Source organism: Rosa rugosa, chromosome 6 (genome assembly GCF_958449725.1).
Source record: "Rosa rugosa chromosome 6, drRosRugo1.1, whole genome shotgun sequence".
Lineage (NCBI taxonomy): Eukaryota > Viridiplantae > Streptophyta > Magnoliopsida > Rosales > Rosaceae > Rosa > Rosa rugosa.
Genome location: NC_084825.1, coordinates 46155940 through 46178765, shown reverse-complemented (window position 1 = coordinate 46178765; position 22826 = coordinate 46155940). Strand labels below are relative to the sequence as shown.

Sequence of the window (22826 nt, the reverse complement as noted above, 5' to 3'; positions counted from 1 at the left end):
TGTTGTCTGTGAATGTTTATGGTTCATATATTTGGTCATCGTTACCTAAACTTGTTACAATCAAATTTGTCTTCGTATTCATCCCATCAAGTCAAATTTGTTTCATAAACAAGCCAACTCAAATCAAGCTCAACGTATTAGATTATCGAATTGAAATATTTTTCTTTTATTTTGTAACATTGAACCGAATTCAAAACCATTAAACCAATCTCTTTGATTTTTTGTTTTTTGTTTTTTTTCACAGAGACATTTTTCAATTTTCTTCTTAGAAACATTTCAAACGACATTTGATTGGTACGTTAAATTATTACAGGAATGAAGAAACATCAGACGGTCCACGTTACGAGAAAACCATACGGAGAAGATCTGATTAATTCAATTTTTTTTTTTGTCCTGACAAGATCTCATTTTCTGATTTTCAAGCCCCCCCCCCAAAAGAGAAGGCAGCACTGTATTTGTTTCACAGTAACCGATCTGGTACCAAACTGGTGTGGACGGGTCGAACCCGAAGTTTCAGTCACGGCCGCCAGAGACATCGGAATCGGAATCGGAATTCACACCCTTCAGGCTTCGGATCGCCGTCGAGGTCGCCAAGACCATATACACAATTTGAATTCATACTCTCAGCCAAATCTGTTTCCGCAGCACAATTCGCATCCAAATTCAGCTGTAAGTTCTCTATTCACAATCCGATATTGAGATTTCTAATCACAATGTTAGAACTGAAAACGAAGAATGATTTCCGATTCTGTCCGGTGGAATCTTATTATTTTTTTGTTGTTGCTGTTATTGTTGTTTTTGTTTTTCAATTGTTGATGGAGATTTATGTGAATACATAATAGTAGCTGACATTGTTTTTCGAAGTTATGGTGAAAGAGATTGCTAGTGCGTGCAGAGATTTACATTGTAGTGCTAGATTTTGAGAAGTTAGAATTGGCTAGAGTGGCAATGAGGGTTGTTAGAGTTAGAAGTTTGGTGGTAATGGTTTATGTGTTTTGAATTGTCTGCTTATGATTGATTGCGGAAGTTTCGAATGAGAGTCTTCTCCATTACTTGTTGCATTTCATTCAGCTGATTTGGCATGTTGAATTTCTGCTAGGTGTGTTGCAGCGCCTCGGTGAATTGTGAAGGTATGCGTATTTGGCTTCTGTAGGTAGAAGTTGGGAAGAACAGCTAGAACTTGGGTTCTGTTAAGGATGGGGCGTCTAAAGGTGCAAAGTGGGATCAAGGCAGTTGAGGGAGAACCCAAGGACTCTGATGGAATATATTCCGACAAAGCTACTTTAGCATGCATCATTAACTCAGAAATAGGTACCGTATTAGCGGTTATGAGGAGGAATGTAAGATGGGGGGGACGGTATGCATCGGATGATGATCAGATGGAACACTCTCTAATCCAGTCTTTGAAGGCTTTGCGCAAGAAAATTTTTTCGTGGCAGCATCAGTTGAATAGCATCAGTCCAGCTGTGTATCTCAAGCCATTTCTGGATGTGATTAGATCTGACGAAACTGGTGCACCAATCACTGGTGTTGCTCTGGCATCTGTGTACAATATCTTAACACTGGATGTGATTGATCAGAACTCTGTCAACGTTGAAGATGCTATGCACTTGTTAGTTGATGCCATCACTGGCTGCCGATTTGAGGTGACTGACCCTGCATCAGAAGAAGTGGTACTTATGAAGATACTACAGGTTCTTCTGGCTTGCATGAAGAGTAAAGCATCTTTTATGTTGAGTAATCAGCAGGTTTGCACTATAGTGAATACATGTTTCCGTATAGTTCATCAAGCAGGAACAAAAGGTGAGTTGTTGCAACGGATAGCTCGCCACACAATGCATGAGCTTGTTAGATGTATTTTCTCACACCTTCCAGATATCCGCAGCACCGAAAATGCATTGTCAAATGGAAGCAATTCCCTCAAACAAGAGGTACTTCTACAATCAACATTACCATTTATTATTGTGCTTTAGCCTAGATGTCATATGTTGATTACGGAATGCGAAATAGTTATATTAACTTGAAAATATGCAGTCTTAAAAGAAAAAAAAGAAAAAAATCCCCCTTACGAATATATGGATGTTTTCCTGTGCAGACTTCAGGGCGCAATAATGAGCATGCACTTGAGAGTAGACAATTGGATAATGGCAGCATTAGTTCTGAGTATGACAGTCAACTATTATCCACAAATCCTGCTTTGCATGCTTCACCAGGCATTATAGAATCTGTGATGGGTGAGAGGACAACCGGGGCTTCTGACAGGAAAGATGCTGTGCAAAATGACTTGAATCTCATGACTGAGCCTTTTGGGGTTCCCAGCATGGTGGAAATTTTTCAGTTTCTTTGTTCTTTATTAAACGTTGTTGAGCATATAGGATCGGGTCCTAAATCTAATCCCATAGCATTTGATGAAGATGTGCCTCTTTTTGCCTTGACCCTGGTTAATTCGGCTATAGAGTTGGGTGGGTCCTCCATTCAGCATCACCCCAAGTTATTGAGTTTGGTTCGGGATGAATTGTTTCAAAATCTAATGCAATTTGGCCTGTCAACGAGCCCACTTATTCTTTCAATGGTATGCAGCATTGTTCTTAATTTGTATCACCATCTGCGCACTGAACTTAAACTACAGCTTGAGGCTTTCTTTTCCTGCGTGATACTGAGGCTTGCACAAAGTAGGTATGGAGCTTCTTATCAACAGCAGGAGGTGGCCATGGAAGCTCTAGTTGATTTCTGCAGGCAGAAAAATTTCATGGTGGAGATGTATGCTAATTTAGATTGTGACATAACTTGCAGTAATATCTTTGAAGAGCTTGCTAATCTGTTGTCAAAGAGTGCATTCCCAGTTAATAGCCCTTTGTCTTCCTTTCACATTCTTGCTTTGGATGGCCTTATTGCTGTTATTCAGGCAATGACAGAGAGGGTAGAGAATGGATCTTATAGTTTATCTCATACTCCAGTGACTCTTGAGGAGTATACTCCATTCTGGATGGTGAAGTGTGACAACTACAGTGATCCTAATCATTGGGTTCCATTTGTTCGCCAGACGAAGTACATAAAGCGAAGGTTGATAACTGGTGCCGATCATTTTAACCATGACCCAAAGAAAGGGCTGGAATTCCTCCAAGGAATTCATCTCTTGCCTGAGAAACTTGATCCTCAAAGTGTGGCATGCTTTTTCAGGTATACGGCTGGGTTAGACAAGAATCTTATTGGGGATTTCTTGGGAAATCATGATGACTTTTGCATTCAGGTTCTTCATAAATTTGCTGGTACCTTTGATTTCCAAGATATGAACTTGGATACTGCACTCCGCCTTTTTTTGGAAACTTTTAGATTGCCTGGTGAATCACAGAAAATACAGAGGGTGCTTGAAGCATTCTCAGAGAGATACTATGAGCAATCCCCACTAATTCTAGCTGACAAGGATGCTGCTCTTCTTTTATCTTATTCAATCATAATGCTCAATACAGATCAGCACAATGTTCAGGTGAAGAAGAAGATGACAGAGGAGGATTTCATTCGAAATAATCGGCACATCAATGGAGGCGAGGATCTTCCCCGAGAGTTCCTGTCAGAGCTTTACCACTCAATATGCAAGAATGAGATCCGCACTACTCCAGAACAAGGTGCTGGTTTTCCTGAAATGACTCCAAGCAGATGGATTGATTTGATGCACAAATCCAAGAAGAATGCTCCATTTATTGTATCTGATTCCAGAGCCTACCTTGATCAGGATATGTTCTCTATAGTGTCTGGGCCTACAATTGCTGCTATATCTGTGGTATTTGATAATGCTGAACAGGAAGAGGTTTACCAAACATGTCTCGATGGCTTTTTAGCTGTTGCCAAGATTTCAGCATGCTATCATCTTGAAGATGTTCTGGATGATCTGGTTGTGTCTCTCTGTAAGTTCACAACCCTCTTAAATTCATCATTTCATGACGAACCTGAACTAGAATTTGGTGATGATATAAAAGCGAGAATGTCAACTGTGACAGTTTTCACAATTGCCAATCGGTATGGTGATTACATTCGTACAGGATGGAGAAATATTATTGACTGTATATTAAGATTACACAAGCTTGGTCTTCTTCCGGCTCGTGTGGCTCAAGATGCAGCTGATGAGTCGGAGTTTCCCTCTGAGACAGATCATGGAAAACCTATCACAAATTCCCAATCTAAAATTCATACGCCTTCCGTTAGTACTCCTAAGAAATCCTCTGGATTCATGGGTCGGTTTAGTCAGCTCTTATCTCTTGATACAGAGGAGCCGAAACCACAGCCTTCTGAAGAAGAACTTGCTACTCGTCAGCGCACTGTACAGACAGTTGAAGAGTGCCACATTGACAGCATATTTACCGAAAGCAAGTTTTTGCAGGCCGAATCCCTCTTACAGCTTTCACAAGCACTGATCTGGGCTGCAGGGCGACTTCAGAAAGGGAATAACTCTGCTGAGGATGAAGATACTGTTGTCTTTTGCTTGGAGTTGCTGATTGCTATTACCCTGAATAATAGGGATAGGATTTTGCTTCTTTGGCAGGGTGTGTATGAGTTCATATCCAACATTGTGCAGTCAACTGTCATGCCTTGTGCCTTGGTAGAAAAGGCTGTCTTTGGACTTCTTCGGATTTGTCAGCGGCTGCTTCCCTATAAGGAAAACCTTGCTGATGATCTTTTGAGGTCACTGCAGCTTGTCTTGAAGCTTGATGCTCGGGTTGCCGATGCATACTGTGAGCAAATTACACAGGAAGTCAGTAGGCTTGTAAAGGCAAATGCCTCTCACATCAGATCTCAATTGGGGTGGCGCACAATTACGTCCCTACTCTCAATCACTGCTCGGCACCCGGATGCTTCTGAGGCTGGTTTTGACGCACTGTTCTTCATTATGTCAGGTGGAACTCACTTGTTGCCAGCAAATTATGTTCTCTGTGTCGATGCGTCACGGCAGTTTGCTGAGTCTCGTGTTGGGCAGGCAGATCGGTCTGTCTGTGCACTGGATCTTATGGCAGGTTCTGTTGATTGTTTAGCAAGATGGGCCCGTGAGGCTAAGCTATCTATGAATGAGGAGGATTCTGTGAAAATGTCTCAGGATATTGGGGAAATGTGGTTGAGGCTTGTTCAGGGATTGAGAAAAGTTTGTTTAGACCAAAGAGAAGTGGTTAGGAACCATGCTTTGTCGTTGTTACGGAACTGCTTGACAGGAGTTGATGGGATCCCTCTTCCATATGGTCTGTGGTTGCAGTGCTTTGATCTTGTGATTTTCACAGTGCTTGATGATTTGCTTGAAATTGCACAGGTTCACTCCCAAAAGGAGTACCGCAACATGGAAGGCACTCTTATCCTGGCCATGAAGCTCTTGTCCAAAGTGTTTTTGCAGCTACTTCCTGACCTATCACATTTAACAACCTTCTGTAAACTATGGCTGGGTGTTATTAGTCGAATGGAAAACTATATGAAGGTGAAAGTTGGAGGGAGGAAAAGTGAGAAGCTTCAGGACGAAGTACCTGAGCTACTTAAGAACACCTTGCTTGTAATGAATTTAAGGGGAGTGCTTGTTCAAAAGAGTGGTTCAGGTGAGGATGGCTTGTGGGAGCAGACATGGCTACATGTAAATAGAATTGCTCCATCTTTGCAAGCTGAGGTGCTTGCTCAAATTCTAGTGCAGTCACATACTGAGCAGGGTGAAACAGGAGTATCTGCTGAAAAGGGTTCTTCAACTGAAACAATACCCTCTGGAGGTTCTGGCTGTGGTGGGTAGGGTGTTGCATAGTTGTTGCAGGTTGATTCGGTCTTGTACTTGGGAGGCATTCTGTTCTGAAATCTGGTTTTGAAGAAACTGGCCAGTGACATCTTAGTTTTGTGGTAGAGCTGCTAAATGTGAATCAGCACGGATGGAACTGATATACCTATGGCGGATTGGTATCTTACTGATCTTTGTCTTCCTTCAAAAACTGTTCTCCATATAAACTTTGTTGTAGTGTATTCCCTAGATAAGTATATTTTTCTCTCAAGATATTATTTTATCCGTCTTGTTTTCTATCAGGGTGCTTTTCTTAGGTGTATAATTCTCCCCTCCCCAATTTTGTCATACTGAGAATCTGGAAGGGAAGTAATGATTTGATTTATTCCTAAGATGGTGAATATTTTTGTATTGATTTGTTCAACAATGTACAGAACTATTCAAGACGTGCTACTTTTTAGTAGCATTTTACTCGGGACAGTATTTCTGCCATGCGTGTCATAGGTAGTGGTTTCAGCTTCATGAATTGCTTCTCGTTTGTTATTTCGGTCACCTTTTATCGGTTTGATTGTTAATGCAATGCTAGTGAATTGGATGTTGAATGACTATTTTGTTGAAAAAGTTGTTCACCTTTTGAATTTAATATCAAATGCCGTGTCACACTTTTAATCTTGATTTTCGAGTAGTATCCTAAACAAGACCATTGTTTGATATGTGCCCTGTCTATAAGACTATCTAGGATTTTCTCATATTGTTGGCCATGAGAGCTGACCACATCTCTAAACGTTCGACTTGGCGGCTTTGGTTTTTGATCGACCCACAATGCTACGTTTCTACACCGATGTTGAATAACGTAGTAGAAAACTCGAACTTTATATTATTTTGCGAATTTATTTGAGATTTTGAAACATTGTACAATTGTATGGATAGAGAGTGATGTCAAACCTTTACCAATTTCTACCAAAATCGTATCTACAAGTTCCAAATGCTATACTCAACATAGGATCCGGCTCCTCTAAATTGAGGAGGGTGAATTTACTTCAATTTCATAAAATCTTAACTCTCTATCTAATCTAAGGGTCCTGACAATTGACACATCACTCTATCTAATCAAAACGGCCGCCATGCCACTTGTATGGTGCGGTAGGTCAATGAAAGAGCGGGTAAGGAAAAGTTTAAAATTTTAATGCCATGTCACGTGTATGGTGGGGTAGGCCAATAAGAGAGCGGGTAAAGAAAAATTTAGAATTTCAATGGACACTTATAAGACATAAAGCCGTCATGCCACGTGTATGGTGCGATAGGCTAATAAGAGAGTAGGTAAGGTGTAAGTTCAGAATTTCAAAGGAGACTTGCATGATACAAATTGTGATTTGTGGAGGCATCATCACACGTTGCACAGGGGTCGCACCAAGAAGACAACTTTTGTAAGAGCGTTGCAGTTTTGTTTGGTCTACGTTGTTCTCTAGTAAGCTTGGTTAGCTAATCTGGAAACTGTGCTAAAGCAAATCACATATGACACCACTCAAAAAGCCTGAGCTCCTCCACTAAAGCTTGTTTAGCAATTTACTAATTTAGGTCAAGTTGGTTAGTTAGTTAACATTGAGAACGTCTTTGGTAAAACTGATACTTTCAACTATCGGGAGATTCTTGCGTGGGGTAGCCGCAACACTGGGGGGGGGGGGTGCGGCTGACCAATCATCAGTACCCAGTAAGAGGGTAGTTTAGGTATTACACTTTTAAAAAGCAGGGGCAGTTTTGAAATAAGGAGAAAATGTTTTGGTGCTTGATTGGTCAGACGTACCACGTGTCTGGTACGTCTGATGTACGCAAGAATTTTTCTTCAACTATCAGCCGTGCATGACTAGAACTTGATTACGTTTTTCTTTGGTCTGATGAGTAAAAATTGAAACTTCTATACCTGATGGATCAGTGACTCAGTGTGTCTTAGAAGCCTGTGCAGCAGGTCCAAGTTGGTTCACAAGCCCACATCAACTTTTGAACGCCAGTTCTGTCAGCGTTGGTAAAGCAAAAACAAACTTAAAAATAATGAGATAGCATAATTAGTGCTCTACGATGCACAAAGATTTTGAAATTTTAAAGTCTGAAATCGTCGATTATCAAATTAAATGATCTTGTATCGTGAATTTACAACCTAACAGTCTCAGTTCGCAAATTCTAATATTATCGCAATTTTTTTGTTTGTTTGTTTAACCGCAAAAAACCAAAAAATTTAAAGAGAGAAATTTATCATACACTTTCGCTTTTGACTTACAATCTTAACTATGAAGGATTGACATAAAACACGTATTTGTCACCATAGTCTTCAGATATAAATCGCAAGACTTCAGCACATGACTGCTGACCGCGGAGTTGAAACTTAAATCTCAAGACTGAACCATAAACACGCTCACGCTCACCGAATTACAAACATGCCCATCTACTACCGCAAATGTTCGATCTATATAAAAACTCTGAAACACTGTATAACTTTTTATGGAGATAAACATTGTACACCCAAGACACAAAGATCAAGTCTCTAGTTTTTTTATTTTTTTATTTTCGACAGTTTACTGGTTTAGGTCTAGTTGTTGTTGTTCGGTCATGTATGGCTCGGTTTTTGGCGGTGAGGTGCTGTGTTTGCAGCAGACCTTGGCATTCTCGATAGCTTGTCGGGACTCGAAGACAGTGACGTGTTCCCACTACTCCATGCGCACGTTACCCCACACCCTCTCATCTTCAGCTTCACGCTCCTCTCTCTCTCTCTCTCTCTCTCTCTCTCTCTCTCTCAGAGAGAGATAAGAAGAAGCAAGACCAACTCTTAAGAAAACCCAAACCCAGCTGTATCCCCGTTATGGTCAAATCACCATCCCACACGTTAACCCAAAAGGGCAAACCCGTAATCTCTCAGCGCAACCCACAACGCCCCATTTCTTCATGGGTGAGAGTGCAGACTGTGAGCTCTCTCTCTCTCTCTCTCTCTCAACTTGGAACTTGCACAACAGGGACAGGAGAAAACCGGGTTTCTGCAAAACCGCTTTCCTTTTGTGGTACAGTGATGCACGAATTGTTATCGTACGCCAGGGAGTACAGTGTTCTCTTAACTTACGCATCCCAATAATAAGGACTGGGTAAAAGGTCAAGACCAAGTACTCTTACTACTGAAAAAAGACGAAGAACAAGGCCCCTACCAAATCACCACGAAATCTCGGGCTCCTCTAGCTGGAGGAAGCAGCCATGCACTTTCCGGTACCTACTCACACGTAGTGGTAGACCAGCGTAGTAAATAGCGTTGGGGTCACCTGGAATAGGGGTTTAGAGGGTGGTGGCGATTAGATTTCTGGGTTGGGAATAGGGTTTTTTCATGCAAAGGCAAAGGAGACCCATGTGAGCAAAGATGGAAGGGATAAATGGGTTGGAGAGAGTCTGGTGAGAAAAGAGGGATAAGGTTTTGGATTTTCTGTGTTGGATTATTAATGTTTTTTTCCTTCTTCAGGAATCTCAGTCAATCTATTACAGCAAGAAAACAAACCACAGGGAGAAGAGGTAGTTTGCAAGAGGGTAAAGATTACATCTTTTTTGGTGTAAGAATCCAAGCTGTGGCTTTGGCCCTTCCTTAATTAGCTACCTCTGGTGCTTGTCTTTATCCAGAGGAGTCCCGAAGAGTCTGCAAACCAAAAAAGAAACAAACAAGCTAGCTTCTTTAAGATTTGGGTCTTTTTTTTTTTGTCCTTCCATGGCGAATCGATGGTGGGCTGGAAATGTGGCGATGGGAGCTCATGACTCAATCACCGCCTCGACACCACCGTCTCTTCATCTTAGAAACTCTGAAGCCGAAGAGCACAACAACAACAACAACACACCCACCAACAGCAGCACCAGCAACCCAAACAACACTCCACCTCAGAAGCAGGACGACGACCAGGACAGCCGTGACAACGATCGAGAAGTTGACAATCAAGACCCTAGCTCCGGCGGCCCCGACAGCCTCGAGCCTGGCTCCAGCAACCGCCGGCCCAGAGGCCGTCCCCCCGGCTCGAAAAACAAGCCGAAACCGCCGATAATCATCACCAAAGAGTCTCCCAACGCTCTCCGGAGCCATGTCTTGGAAATCAGCAGCGGCAGCGACATCGTCGAGAGCATTGCCACCTTCGCACAGCGCAGGCACAGAGGAGTCTCCGTCTTAAGCGGCAGCGGCATTGTTTCTAACGTCACTCTTCGTCAGCCGGCAGCGCCGAGCGGGGTCATAACGCTCCACGGAAGGTTCGAGATTCTGTCCCTAAACGGTGCGTTTCTGCCTGCCCCGTCGCCGCCGGGGGCTAGTGGCCTGACCGTGTACTTGGGCGGCGGGCAGGGGCAGGTGGTTGGTGGGACTGTTGTTGGAGCTCTGTTGGCTTCCGGGCCGGTGATGATCATTGCGGCGACGTTCACTAATGCCACTTATGAGAGACTGCCGCTTGAGGATGAGAGCAATGAAGGGATGCAATTGCAACAGCAACAGCAGCAGCAGCAGCAGCAATCCGGTGTGAATTCGGCAGGGAACGGAGGGAATTCGGGTTCTCAGGGCTTGAGTGATCAGCAGCAACAACAGCAACAAGTGCCCATTTACGCTTTGCCTCCGACTTTGCTTCCAAATGGTCAGATGCCGCCTGATGTGTACTGGGGTCCTCCACCGCCTAGACCTCCGCCTGCTTACTGAGGAAGGAAGAAGGGTAGATGCTTGGTTTGATCTTCACCGACTCTTTTTGGTTTTGTGCAAAATGTCTCGGCAGCTTCTTTCTGTAGGCACAGCAAGCAAGGTTAGACTAGCTATTTTGTTTATTATATCTTTTGCTTGTGAAGCAACTCTTAATATTTAGCCTGTTTTTAGGTTTCGGATTAGCTAGTTATGATGTTTTAAAATCTAGTGGATGTCTTTGTTCCTTGTCGCTTCGATTCATTTCTTGTGGAAGAAGACAATCACGATGGTGTAGTGTAGGCAAAGAAGAAAGTATTAATCAAGAAACGGGGGTTGGAGCTCTTAACATTTCATTGCAAGTTTTTGTGTGGATGAACTTCTTCATTAGTATGTCTCCTTGCATTGTATAGTTTAAGTAGCAATGATGCTTACCTAGAAAGCATAGTGTCGGAGAGAGAATGGTGGGGTTATTTGATCTGCAACTTGAATTAAATTGGATGTCATTTCAACCAGAGTTTTTTGAAAGTTGAATTCCAGATTAAGTGCATACTCTGACAGCAATCACAGCATTATTGTATGGTTCATCATCTGTATAGAATTTTCCAGAATTGGGTAGCCCTAGGAGCAAGTTGGCTTTGTCTGTTTGATGCTTGCCAGGCTTTAGGGTTCCTGGCTTTTATGATTTGAGGGGTGCTTCTTTGACCAAGTATACATAATTGCAAGTTGGTCTTTAAAAACTGTTTAAGAATCACTTTTCAAATTCCATTATATGGAATTGGACTCCACTTACCACTGTGGTAGCCCCAAATCTACGTCATTTTGTTCTATAATTCTAGAGAATTTCCTTTGCATATTGACATATAGCTAGGAAACAAAAATCTAAATGGTAATAACTTATTAAATTGGTCTAGATTGAAGCAGGAGGCAGATCATGTGGTCTAGATTAGGCATTTTGAACCTTATGATCATATGAGGTAAAACATGCAGAGGGGCTTTAGCTGCAATTGTGGTGATATTGGTTAGGGCAACACGGCATTCATTGAATTACTTGGGTAGAGCAAGTTCTTCAGCATTAATTACATGCTGTTTCTTCCTTTTCTTTAAATGTTTGGGGACCAATTATTGTTGTTCATCATAAACAAGTAAGTTGGATCATTGTGCTAATTTAATAGTTGCAAGTTCAGAATTTGGACATGAACTTTTATTGCTGTACTCTCCTTTCTCTGCAAATACAGTTCTCTCTTTAACCAAGTTGTGAAGAGATAATTGAAAGTATTGTAGCTTTATTTCCAGTTTATAGATAAGACATAATATAGATACAACTACTAACCTATGTCCCAAACCTTGGATATATGTTGATATATACCTATGTTACATTTAAGAGAGAACCAATAATTTCTTTGCCCAGGTCATAGTTGTTGAAACTAGTAGTAGTTCCCCCACTTTGGAAACTGATGTTGAAAAAATACAGAAAGCTCAAGTGGCAGTTATTATCTTGAAATTTTGGAGGTCTAGATCTTTGACTGCTGCTGTTAGGTGTACTGATTGACGTTAAGAACATATATATGAAGCTGATACTATTATTTCAAATTGGCATGAATTCAGTTTAAACAGTTCTCAGATTATGGAAATAAATAACTTTGTTCATAATCTTTCACTTTTCACTTTGTTCTCAGATGTCACAAACGGTTGAAAAGTGATTGTTGTGACACTGTATATATTGTTAAAAGCACTAATATTATTGCATACAAGAACTGTATAGTGTACAAGGATTTGTGTTCAAAACTTGAAAAGATGCACATTATATTTATTTCATGAATGAAAATGTAAAGAATGATATTTTATTTTCTACTTCATAATTTTGATATGCAGCTGACTACAGTATATCCTTCAACATTGGATCCTGTAACAAGTTTTGACTTGAAAGGCTTTTAGGTGACTGCTGCACCAAGAAAAATGAATCATCATATGTTCTAGCAACCCTTGTGTAACAAGGCCCTCATTTTATCTTTATGTAGAAGTATCAGTTTCATTAAAACTTAAAAAATTATAATTAATTCAAAGTCAGGGTTGGAGTTTCCCGCATTTTTTTTTTTTTGGAGAAATGGATAACTTCATTACTTAAGGCCAGAAGGCACGTACATCAGATGTTGTCTCATACCTAATATCTAGATGGCTCAAGTCGCCAAGCAAAAGACAAGTACCTTCACTATTAACACATATGCTCACTTATTGAGCCTAAACAACAAGAAATCAAGTCCTCACTACTAACCCCTCTTTGAAAAGTAAACCTAGTCGTCTAGAGACCTTAATTGGTGTACAACTATAGTAAACAAAGAAGAAAGTAACAGAAGACTCAATTTCAAGTGGTAGGCAAGAGACCAGGAAAGGCTTTCCTTTGCCCTTATCTCTAGGGCTAGAAACCGAACCTCCAATAGCAGTTATTGGGACGTTGGCTCTTGTTCTTACTTCTGGTGGTCTACCCGTCTTCTTCTTCAGAGTGACAAGAGGCACATCATTGTCATTCTCGATCAAAGGTTTGCCAAGTAGAAAAGATTGGGAGGACCTGCACATAGGACCATCGCCAATCTTTCCCAGATCTGGGGCACTACCACCCGCTGCGAGAGCAAGAGGAGCAGCAAAGCTTGCTGTGGCGGCATCTATGGAGGCCATGGAGAGGAGGAAGCGATAGCAAGAGGTTAGAGGCTAGGGAAGGAGGCTTGGGTGCCGTAGAAGACTAGGTTGAGAGATACTCTCCTAGGGTTTTTCTAGCACAGTCATTAGTTAAAGAGGGGAACACGTTAACAAACTATTATATTGGAGTTTCCCGCATTGTTTTGCTATCATCCGGTTTTAATGAAAATAATATTTTAGAACTTTTTTCAAGAGGTTTTACGCGAGCGTATAACCATAATAAAATTAGGACCGCAGCGATTAAAGGTTTTCTGTATCTAAATTCTAATTATCAGGTCTACATATCAAGTTCCTTAAAGTAGGGTTTTTTGAGCTTAATATGTAGAAACTGCGGTGATTGGAATTCTTTTTTTCGTTCATAAAATTTTTTTGTACATTCACAGCAACTGTATACGTCTTCTCAGTTTACATTTGTACCTGTTTTATTAGATACAACTGTAGTAGAGAGTAGACACTCTTTGCATAAAGCATTCCAATAGAAGTTCCACATTGGCCACATGACCACATTAATTACGAGACAATACCAGACTCAAGATTGACTAAAACCAAATTTGAAAACAAATCAGAATTCACTAAAACCAAATTGAAAAAAAACTCTAATGCTGCTTCTCATGAAGTCGGCGGCGCACAACCTCGATATCCTTCCTCGCCAGTTCCCTCTCGGCTCTCCTGATCTTTGGTGCAGGAGACTCATTGGAAACAAAGCCAGTCTTTCACCATATACCTGACTATCTTTATTCCTTCGGATTTACGGATAACCACGATAGTCGTAGACTGTATGATAATTTTGCAGGACGTCAACCTTTCAAGTGCGTCTCTGGAGTCCCGGAAAAGATTCTCCCGTTCATTAAATTGTTCCCCGCTGACCCCTATGTCTCTGCAAAGGCCACCATCTTGACGCCAGATCTTGATGATATAAGATGATAGCCGTCCAGTAAAGTGTAAATGCTAATTGTGCAGGCATGTGGTGACTACAAGTTGAAGAAACTCCTTGGCTCTGCGAATAACAGCTGGTTTCTTCCTGGTTGTTGACAATGTGATGCAACTATTATAGGGATCCACCATATACGTAAATCGAATGATGCTAAACTGTTGTTGCACCTCCGGAAAACTTTGTAGCAAATATGGTTCTAGGTGTTTAGGGTATCTCTTAGATAAAGAGACGACTTCAAGTTGAAGAATCCCTTCGTCGCTCCATGAAGGGTCAAACGTATTGACCTCCGGAGGTTTTGACATGTCATGCTCCCCAACGACGCCATTCTGGTTCTTCTCCATCGTCCTTGTTGATCTGCTTCCAAAACCTTACGCACAAAGTAATAGAAAGTTAGAAACTGGAGGGTTGGCTCTGTAACAAACTAACAAATTAGTTTGGCAAAGATGGTGTGTAAATTTTCTAGGAGATGGGTGGTTTTATAGAGCACGTAGGTTTGAAAACTAAACTAGGCTGGGAAAGAGTATCCGACTAGGATTACCAATCCTAAAAGGATAAATACAATTGAAAAGGGTTGGTAATCCGTAATCCTCATTAAATTGGGCATGAAAATTTGGTGGTTGAACAGTTAAACCCCATTGGACTATTACCTAGTTGTTTTTTTTTTTTGAAGTGAATGTGAGGTATCATAAAGCGTCAAATGTGGCTATTTTCAAGAGGAAAGCCCTAAAATAAAATAATAAAAAAAAGAATTATAATTCCAACACTGTATAGGTCATGAGTTCGACTCTTACTGACGTATGTAAGGGTGGGGTATGTTAAGGGTTTAAAAAAAAATATGATAAGAAATAAATTTTAAAAAAAAAAACAAGAGGGAAGCCCAAAAACATAAAACCCCAGGGTGTGAGTGAAACCCTACTCATGATAGCGAATTTCCACGAGGCGTCTATTGTCGGCGCACAGCGGTTTACGGGTTATGGCGGTTTGAATTAAGGAGACAACATGTCGTTAACTACAAGAGGCGCACAGGGTCTTATGGTTTCCAGTAGATCGAAGGCTAGCGAAGCAGGGATGTCAACGAGCATTGATCGATTTCGAATTCAGGCTGTTCGAGCCTGTTTTGTGCGGACATGGTGTGACTAAAGTAGTTTTTGGTCTATCCGGCTTGTGGCTTTGGCGCTATAATGAAACTGTTTTGACAATATGGTTACTTTAGCTTGACCTAATACGGTTGTATGTATTGATACTTATTATTAATGGAAAATTTTCATCCCCCTCAAAAAAAAAAAAAAAAATATCTCTTCATGAGGTAGAGATCATGAGTTCATGACTCCTACAACCCTAAGGCTTCAAATTGAACACTTGGAATATGAGAACCTTGCATCCCGTTGTTTACAAATTGAACTATATATATCTCTCTCATGAACATTTATTTCTGTAGGGGTATTTTATTAATCGAACTAGTTTTAATTCCGATTCATGAACATTAGTAAACAACAACAATTGTAATAAGTTGTATTCTTATTACGATTTCACATGGTAAGTAAACATCTTAACAGAAATGAAATATTCCCCTAATGATTCCTTCATTCTCCCGTTCCAGTTGTTTCCGGTTAATGATTTTTTTCATTCCAGATAAGTAAACGTGCCACAAGTTTAGCCACAGTGGTCATCACTTTTCCACTCTCAAGCCATAAAACAAAGCTCGAAATTCTCAAATTTAAACTCGTGTAGCACGTGTCATTGATTTTCTCGTATGACTAGGATAGATTTATCTATGTATCGTATATGTTGAGAGGATATCCACTTCATATGTTTGACCAGAATTACCATTTTTTCTGAAATGATGACTTTAATATTATTCCTTAGGAAATAAACTCCATCTTTTTCATTGTCATAGCATGTTTTCTTTAATAAAAAAGAAAGGGGTGGTTTAGAGGTCCAACTAGATTTTGCTATTTGGATCTCTCATACTTAGTACACCTCCTAATTTACTTTTTAGAATACTTGAAAAGTTAAGTAGACCTCCTTATTTTTACCAAAATACCCTTGAATATGAGATACAATAATCTGTTACTCTACTTTTTATCTCTATCTTCAACCATGAGAAGAATAATGAATCGAAATCACATGATATTGCTCTTTTATGAGTAGGTCTCTTCTCCACCAAAATTAATCAGAGGTTCTCGATCTTGATATATTGCTAGAATCCTTTTGAATTTGCTAAAAGAATTGGATTTCAAGGGTTTTGGGTTGGAAGATCAAGTAATAACTATATCATAATATTCAATGAATTTAGTTTAAGAAAATTCCAAATTAGATTGTTTTGAATTTATTTTTGTATTAAATTATGAGCCATGTATAGAATTTTTTTTTTTTTTTTTGACTTTGTCAAGGGGAACCCAAAGGCTTCCTAGGCCCAAGATAAACCCCTTCGGCGCATGTGAAATGCTCCAACTGTGCATTGCAGCAAAGTGCCTAGCCACTTTGACAGCTTCGGGGTTCGAACCTAGGTTGGGGAGCACACCCAACAAGGCAAGAACCACTAGGCCACTTGCAGTGGTTCATGTATAGAAATTATTAGTTTTACTTAATTGTTTTAGGTAAATTATAAAACTATATGGCAATATAAGGAAATTCAGGAAGAAGTAAAAAAAAAACAAATTAAATTTAGGGAGGTAAGAAGAGTTTTTTTTTTTTTTTTTTTCCATTTTTCTTTTTTTGTCATTATTTGTCTTTTCATATGACTTGACAAAATTTATTAATAATTGAAAAATGTTAGAGGTCCAAATATCAAATTTAGAGGTCCAACTAGAACCACCAAAAAGAAAATCTAAATTCACTTCACCACACTTAAAATCATTGATATTCATGAGCTTCTAGTCTTATCAAAAATTCTCTTATACTCTCCGGTTTAATTAATCATAGCCATCAATTTATGTATGAATTGATAACATGAGGAGTAAACTCAAAACTAATTTTGAGCCTTGTCCATTTCAAGAGTGTGTTTTCTGCGTGACTGAAAGTCGAAAAGTAGTTTGAGTTGTCTACAATTCATGCAGAAATTGATAATGCTCGATATCACAAAATCGTAATCTGACTATGGTTTTCGTTTTTTTGTTTTTACTTATAATTCTGATGAGTCAAACGACCGTAAATTTGTTAAAGTATACAATAAACAATAGTTGTTGAGCGATTAGAGCCATAGATCCTAGGCGTCTCACGATCCTGTATGTCATGGACGATGGACCAAGTCATCGTCACCCACACATGACACACCACCTCTATTCTTCTCTCAAACCCTTATCCCACATCCACTCCATTTTCCAGATCCAACCTCGTATCAACACTTCCTCTGTTTCTGATGCATGAACGACCACAACAGCAAATGGGTACCAGCAGGTATGTTCATAACCTGATTATATACACACTTTCCTTATTCACCTTCCTAAAGTATGCGAATGATTTCGTGCTTTAACAAAAAAAAAAAAACAATGAAAGATGCTACCTTTGTTATTAAAGATGGGGCTTTTGAACTTTTCGGCCTGGAAAGTTAATTTCCTGCGGAATTGTTTGTGCTTATTGGGTAAGTGAACAGGCTAATCACTTATTTCAAACGGATGTACAGAGGATTACCCTCAAGCGCTGGAGATTTTGAAAGCTGCCCTTGCAAACTGTGAAATGGTGCACAGAGCTGAAGCTAAGCAGAAATCAATACCCCGCTTCCAAGCAGACCCAGAAAGTATGTCCTTTTATTTGTTCAACTCTTAAGCTTTTCCGACTAGTTAATAAGGGTCTTCCTTGTAATGTAGCTGCACAGTATCACATTATATATCAGTACCTTATTATTCTGAATTTTGCTTATGTTTTGTAGTATTTGTTTGTTGACATTCTATGATATGGATTTCTCAAGTGGCATGAAAAGAATACATTGTGAGGCTTATGCAGAAGTCTGGTGATGATACACACGCAGACTAAATAACCTAACTCCTCACCTAAATGATGTCTTGCTGACCTGAGTGGAAGATTGATTTATTCGGAATTGGAAAAGTGTGATTAGAATAGAATCATAGAACATTGGGTTGGAAGTGACTTTTCCCTTTTGAAAAGAGAGGAATCAAACGTGTTTTCTTAAGCATAGAAAACAATTGTCCTTAGAGAATTATGTTAGATCTCATATTAATCACACCCTGATCCCATTCCTGGAGGACAATGAACTCCCTGCTGGGTCTTTATATATAGTGATATCAGCCTTACCTAAGGCTTGTCGGATGTCTTTTGCTAATATTTTTACTTCACATTTGGGGTTTGCAAACCATTCTTGTTTTAAGAATCTTTATTTGCTAGGTTTGTGCTTGATGGTTGTTAGATTCCTCTTCTTTGGAGATTGAGGCTCTCTTTTAAACTTAATATTAGTATATACATACAGTATTGGTTGGAATATCATCCTGCTGGCCAGTTAGTTCACTTATGTAACAGATCTGACCTTCTCAAAACTTAATACATCACTCTTTATAGGGTTTAGCTTTCATGCTAGTTTTATAGTTTTTGAGCAAGTTTTTCATTCACAAAATTAGCATGCTAGTTTTGCCTAATTCTCTCTCTGTCAGATGCATAGACTATTGTGCATTTTTTGTTGATACTGGTAATGAAGTGAAGGATATTAGATCCATACCATGAATTATTTTTCAATGTAATTAGTATTTTTCAGATAAAACAAACCAAAACAGAAACATGCCACAGACAAACACAGCCCCCCCCCCCCCCCCCCCCCCCCCCTTATTTCTCTCCTCTACAATGTAATTAGTATTTTTCCAGATAAAACAAACCAAAACAGAAACATGCCACACACACACACAGAGGCAGAACATAACACTGTCAACAAATCAAATGTAATTGAAACGTCAACATAGTATATAGACTTGAGTTTAGAGGTAGTTGTGCCCTCCCTGATAACTACTGTATCTTATGCAATTGGATTAGTTATTAAACCCAATTCCTAATGTGATGAAGGAAAAATATGCAGGCTGAGAAGTCGTTAAGTACAGTCTGCCTGGAGACCCAATTGCTAGACAACACCATGACAGGGTAATACACTAGTGAATCAAGCAGCTATGGATGTCTTGAATCAAGGCCTGGTCATCCAAAGTAGAAGTTTTCCAGTCTCCATGGAAGCGTTACACTGACACTATAGAGAGATAGACAACTTGTGTTTCAAGCAACTTTGGGATGTCTTGAATCATGGCCTGGTCATCCAAAGGATTTTCGCCATCGTCCAACCTCTGGCTCCAAAGATCATGACCGAGGATCCTCTGAATTTGTACCTTCAGATTATAGACTGTATCAGTCAACAACATGTCAATTACTGTCAAGATGTCAGACGATCCTGGCCTCATGATATGTAAACCGATCTTCACTGGAAGCATCTCAGGTGCGTTTTGATTTGCAGCAGAGTCATCCCTATATTAAACACAAGACATATAACTGAGAGTCTTAAGATACATATTACTGCAGTAACTACACTTAAAAAACAAATTCTATACACATGTAAATGATGTTTTACTTGAGTTTGATTGTGTTTTTTGGATAGCATTTTGATATTCCAGCAACAGAACCAAGGTATTTCCATGAGGAAGAGATCCACAGCTTGGTCGATAGGAATAAAAGAATGCTTGGGCAACTTTGGGGACTTTACAGATATGTTGCATAGTTGTTGGTTTTGGGATATCTTGATTGATTTACCTTTGATCATGTATGCAGTCTACGCATATTCCTCTGATAATGATGTTTAACAATGTGTTTCCAATACTGTATTTCTTAAGACTATTTTTTCTCTTCCGAGAGTCTTAGGGTTCAGAATGAAAGTTTAAGTTTCAGGAGGTTTATCTACAAGACTGCAATTATAATATAAGGATAACCCCAGAAACTATCAGTATATGCACATATGCATTTCCTCTTGCAATTCCATTCTTATATGAAAAGGGGGAATCATATATAACAAACACTAATTATATAGAACTGTATCAACCTGATGTAACTACTTTACAGAGAGTTTCCAAACTTACTTGTATTGTGCGTTCTCAGATTGTGCCCAGTAGTTTACAATTGGAGCATTCCATTGCCTATCAGCAACAAAGAACATGATTCACCCTTTCTTGGTCTTTTAGTAATCACCACCACCGTGTGGGGATTGCTCCGGCGAGGCAGTCACTTTTCTTCGACGGAGATGAGCTCACCGGTGACGGGACTTTGGCACTGTTCGGGGTACAGCTCGACTCAACATTGATCCTCACCGTCGGAGATCCTCTTCCGTCCGGCGACGAAATCTCTGAAGATGATGAAGACGACGAGGAAGGGTAAGCCGCCATTGAAACGAAACTGTAAAATTCTTAGGGTTCAAGATTCAAGCATGACAGTCTTTAATAGCTGCTCTAATCTTTCGTTACTTTACTTTCTTATTGATTGAATTGGCTTAATCAGGATTGTTGGAGGCAATGGTACTGGTTACTATCATCACCAAGCACATGCATATGGTTTCAATTATCCTCACTACATGTGAGTCTCTTTTTTTTTTTTGATTATGAACGGTTCTTGTTTCTGAATATTCAATAATGATTATTCAATTATAGGCACTTCCATGGCAATCAATCTTTCCTCGCTTACAACTACCCTGCTTATGGATAGTTGTATGCAGGAAAGTTGTAAGCGAGGAAAGATTGATTGCCGTGGAAGTGCCTATAATTGAATAATCATTATTGAATATTCAGAAACAAGAAACGTTCATAATCAAAAAAAGAAAAGAAAAAGAGAGACTCACATGTAGTGAGGATAATTGAAACCATATGCATGTGCTTGGTGATGATAGTAACCAGTACGATTGCCTCCAGCAATCCTGATTAAGCCGATTCAATCAGTAAGAAAGTAAAGTAACGAAAGATTAGAGCAGCTATTAAAGACCGTCATGCTTGAATCTTGAACCCTAAGAATTTTACAGTTTCGTTTCAATGGCGGCTTACCCTTCCTCATCATCTTCAGAGATTTCGTCGCCGGACGGAAGAGGATCTCCGACGGTGAGGATAAATGTTGAGTCGAGCTGTACCCCGAACTGTGCCAAAGTCTCGTCACCGGTGAGCTCATCTCCGTCGAAGAAAAGCGACTGCCTCGCCGGAGCAATCCCCACACGGTGGTGCACCATTAGCTTCACGGCGGCGACGGTGAGCTCTGTGCTCGGCACGGCCAATTGGAATTGGTGAATGACATTGATCGTCATTTTCTTGAAATGTTAGGGTTTCGAGATGGGGAAATCAGTCTTGGTTTTCAGAGCTTAAATCAGAAATGGTATGCACTCGGAGAATTGAGAGAGCGAAACCCAGAAAATCGACCCCAATACGGCATCGTTTGATATCTTGGAGGGAAAACCTCCACACGTGGGACCCGGTCGGTCCACCTGGAGATTTTTTATTTTTTTTCAAATATATGTATGTAGAACAATATATATATATATATTTCAGCTTGTCAACGTATAAGCACTGCGCATTTGGCTTGTTTGGTTACTTTGTTTTCACTAGGCTCCAAGTTCGAGACTTGCTGGCAGCTAGAATTCTACATACCTTTTTTTTTTTTTCAAGGAATTGAACCTCGGAGATGAATGTGTGTTGAAAGAGATGTCTCTTCCAAATACTAGCTGAAAAGCTTGGTCTGATTATTGGAAATCACTGGACAAGTGTCACACCCTCAATAGAGTTTATTTCTATTGGAGATCACTGGACAAGTGTCACACCCTCAATAGAGTTTATAAGGTTGATGTTGTAGCTCATTTGAATGAGAGTACTTCTTTCCTTAATTAAGGGACTTGTGGGTGGACACTAGTTTTCAGCTGGAAAAGTTTTAGAGATCGGCTTCTTGTTTGGATCTAGAGAATGAAACTTGGAAAGGTTCATGCCTTGCTTCATGCTTCACTCCTTGCACAGATGAAATATATGATTACAATGTCCAAACCGAAAGTGGGTGTATTTTGAGAAGAAAGCAGCACTGGGGACAGAAAAATCGTGGCAGCATCTTATGAGGCTGGTTCTAAACCGTGAGATATTACAATGTCAGACCTTGATGGAGGCATGGAGCCTAGTCCATTGTTCTGGATGTTCCAGAATAGAGTGGTGCTTTTAGTATGCGACATGTATCTTTTCACTGAAAGCTGGATCAGATGATCATGTATGACGTGCTCATGCACAAACAAGGTCTTCCATTGAGGAATAACCTTGTCAGTTTATTAGGTGCTTTCATCATAAAAAAATAAAATGCATTTAGATGAGCTTTGCTTAAAAATAAAAAAAAATTGGGATGTACAGTAGACTAACTTGGTCAATGTGTTTCATAGCTTACAGAAATATGGGGTTGTTGCCTGAGGGGCCAAGATAGCCATGTCCATTAGGAGACTCGTTGTGAAGCTATCAGATCTTGTTAACCATCGGGGTTGGCGGGTTGCATTATTTGTTCTGGTCAGAGTTGTCAGTGATTGTAGACAATCAAGGGTCATCCAATTCTCTTTTGCTTTTTATGGTTATTTGGTCTTCTCTTTTTTGTAAAATTGGAAACAATAGCATATATGACAATATTTTGAGACCGGAAAGAGCACGAGATTATTCCTATATCAAAGTTTGCTTCCTTCTCAAGTGTTAAAACTCTGTCACTGGTTAGTGAATTCCATACTATTTACATTGTTTGGGGTACTGAAAAAGACCTTTCAATTTTCCTTGTTCATATTTGCAAATGTGTAAACGATT

At 39.9% G+C, this 22826-nt stretch overlaps 2 protein-coding genes and 1 long non-coding RNA gene across 7 annotated transcripts; all 3 read left to right on the top strand.

Moving 5' to 3' along the window:
- Positions 1–281: 281 nt before the first annotated feature.
- On the top strand, positions 282–6232 carry LOC133713729 (ARF guanine-nucleotide exchange factor GNOM-like). 2 transcript variants are annotated; one of them, XM_062139765.1, is made up of 3 exons: positions 282–669; positions 1111–1931; positions 2096–6232. In XM_062139765.1, exons 2-3 carry the CDS (start codon positions 1197–1199, stop codon positions 5756–5758), a joined length of 4398 nt encoding a protein of 1465 aa, XP_061995749.1. In that variant the 5' UTR covers positions 282–669; positions 1111–1196; the 3' UTR covers positions 5759–6232. The 2 variants fall into 2 exon arrangements, with proteins under 2 accessions (XP_061995749.1, XP_061995748.1); XM_062139764.1 differs by having other exon boundaries at positions 352–669; positions 1100–1931.
- A 2057-nt stretch (positions 6233–8289) lies between these two features.
- On the top strand, positions 8290–12496 carry LOC133715765 (AT-hook motif nuclear-localized protein 15). Its single transcript, XM_062142402.1, has 2 exons — positions 8290–10539; positions 12291–12496. The coding sequence occupies exon 1, from the start codon at positions 9477–9479 to the stop codon at positions 10437–10439; it is 963 nt and encodes a 320-aa protein (XP_061998386.1). The 5' UTR covers positions 8290–9476; the 3' UTR covers positions 10440–10539; positions 12291–12496.
- Positions 12497–17234: 4738 nt separating this feature from the next.
- On the top strand, positions 17235–20216 carry LOC133718135 (uncharacterized). 4 transcript variants are annotated; one of them, XR_009850109.1, is made up of 4 exons: positions 17235–17445; positions 17672–17785; positions 19070–19795; positions 20128–20142. It is a non-coding gene; the product is annotated as an uncharacterized LOC133718135 (long non-coding RNA). The 4 variants fall into 4 exon arrangements; XR_009850110.1 differs by having other exon boundaries at positions 17238–17445; positions 19070–19474; positions 20128–20216; XR_009850108.1 differs by lacking the exon at positions 20128–20142 and having other exon boundaries at positions 17239–17445; positions 19070–19474; positions 19634–19881.
- The last annotated feature ends 2610 nt before the right edge of the window (positions 20217–22826 follow it).

What these genes read in the sequence shown, in the direction of transcription:
- LOC133713729 (XM_062139765.1), top strand. Translation starts at nt 1,197, where the DNA reads ATGGGGCGTCTAAAGGTGCAAAGTGGGATCAAGGCAGTTGAGGGAGAA. An exon ending in GCAATTCCCTCAAACAAGAG is followed by an intron (nt 1,932 to 2,095) that starts GTACTTCTACAA and finishes TTTCCTGTGCAG; the next exon opens with ACTTCAGGGCGCAATAATGA.
- LOC133715765 (XM_062142402.1), top strand. Translation starts at nt 9,477, where the DNA reads ATGGCGAATCGATGGTGGGCTGGAAATGTGGCGATGGGAGCTCATGAC.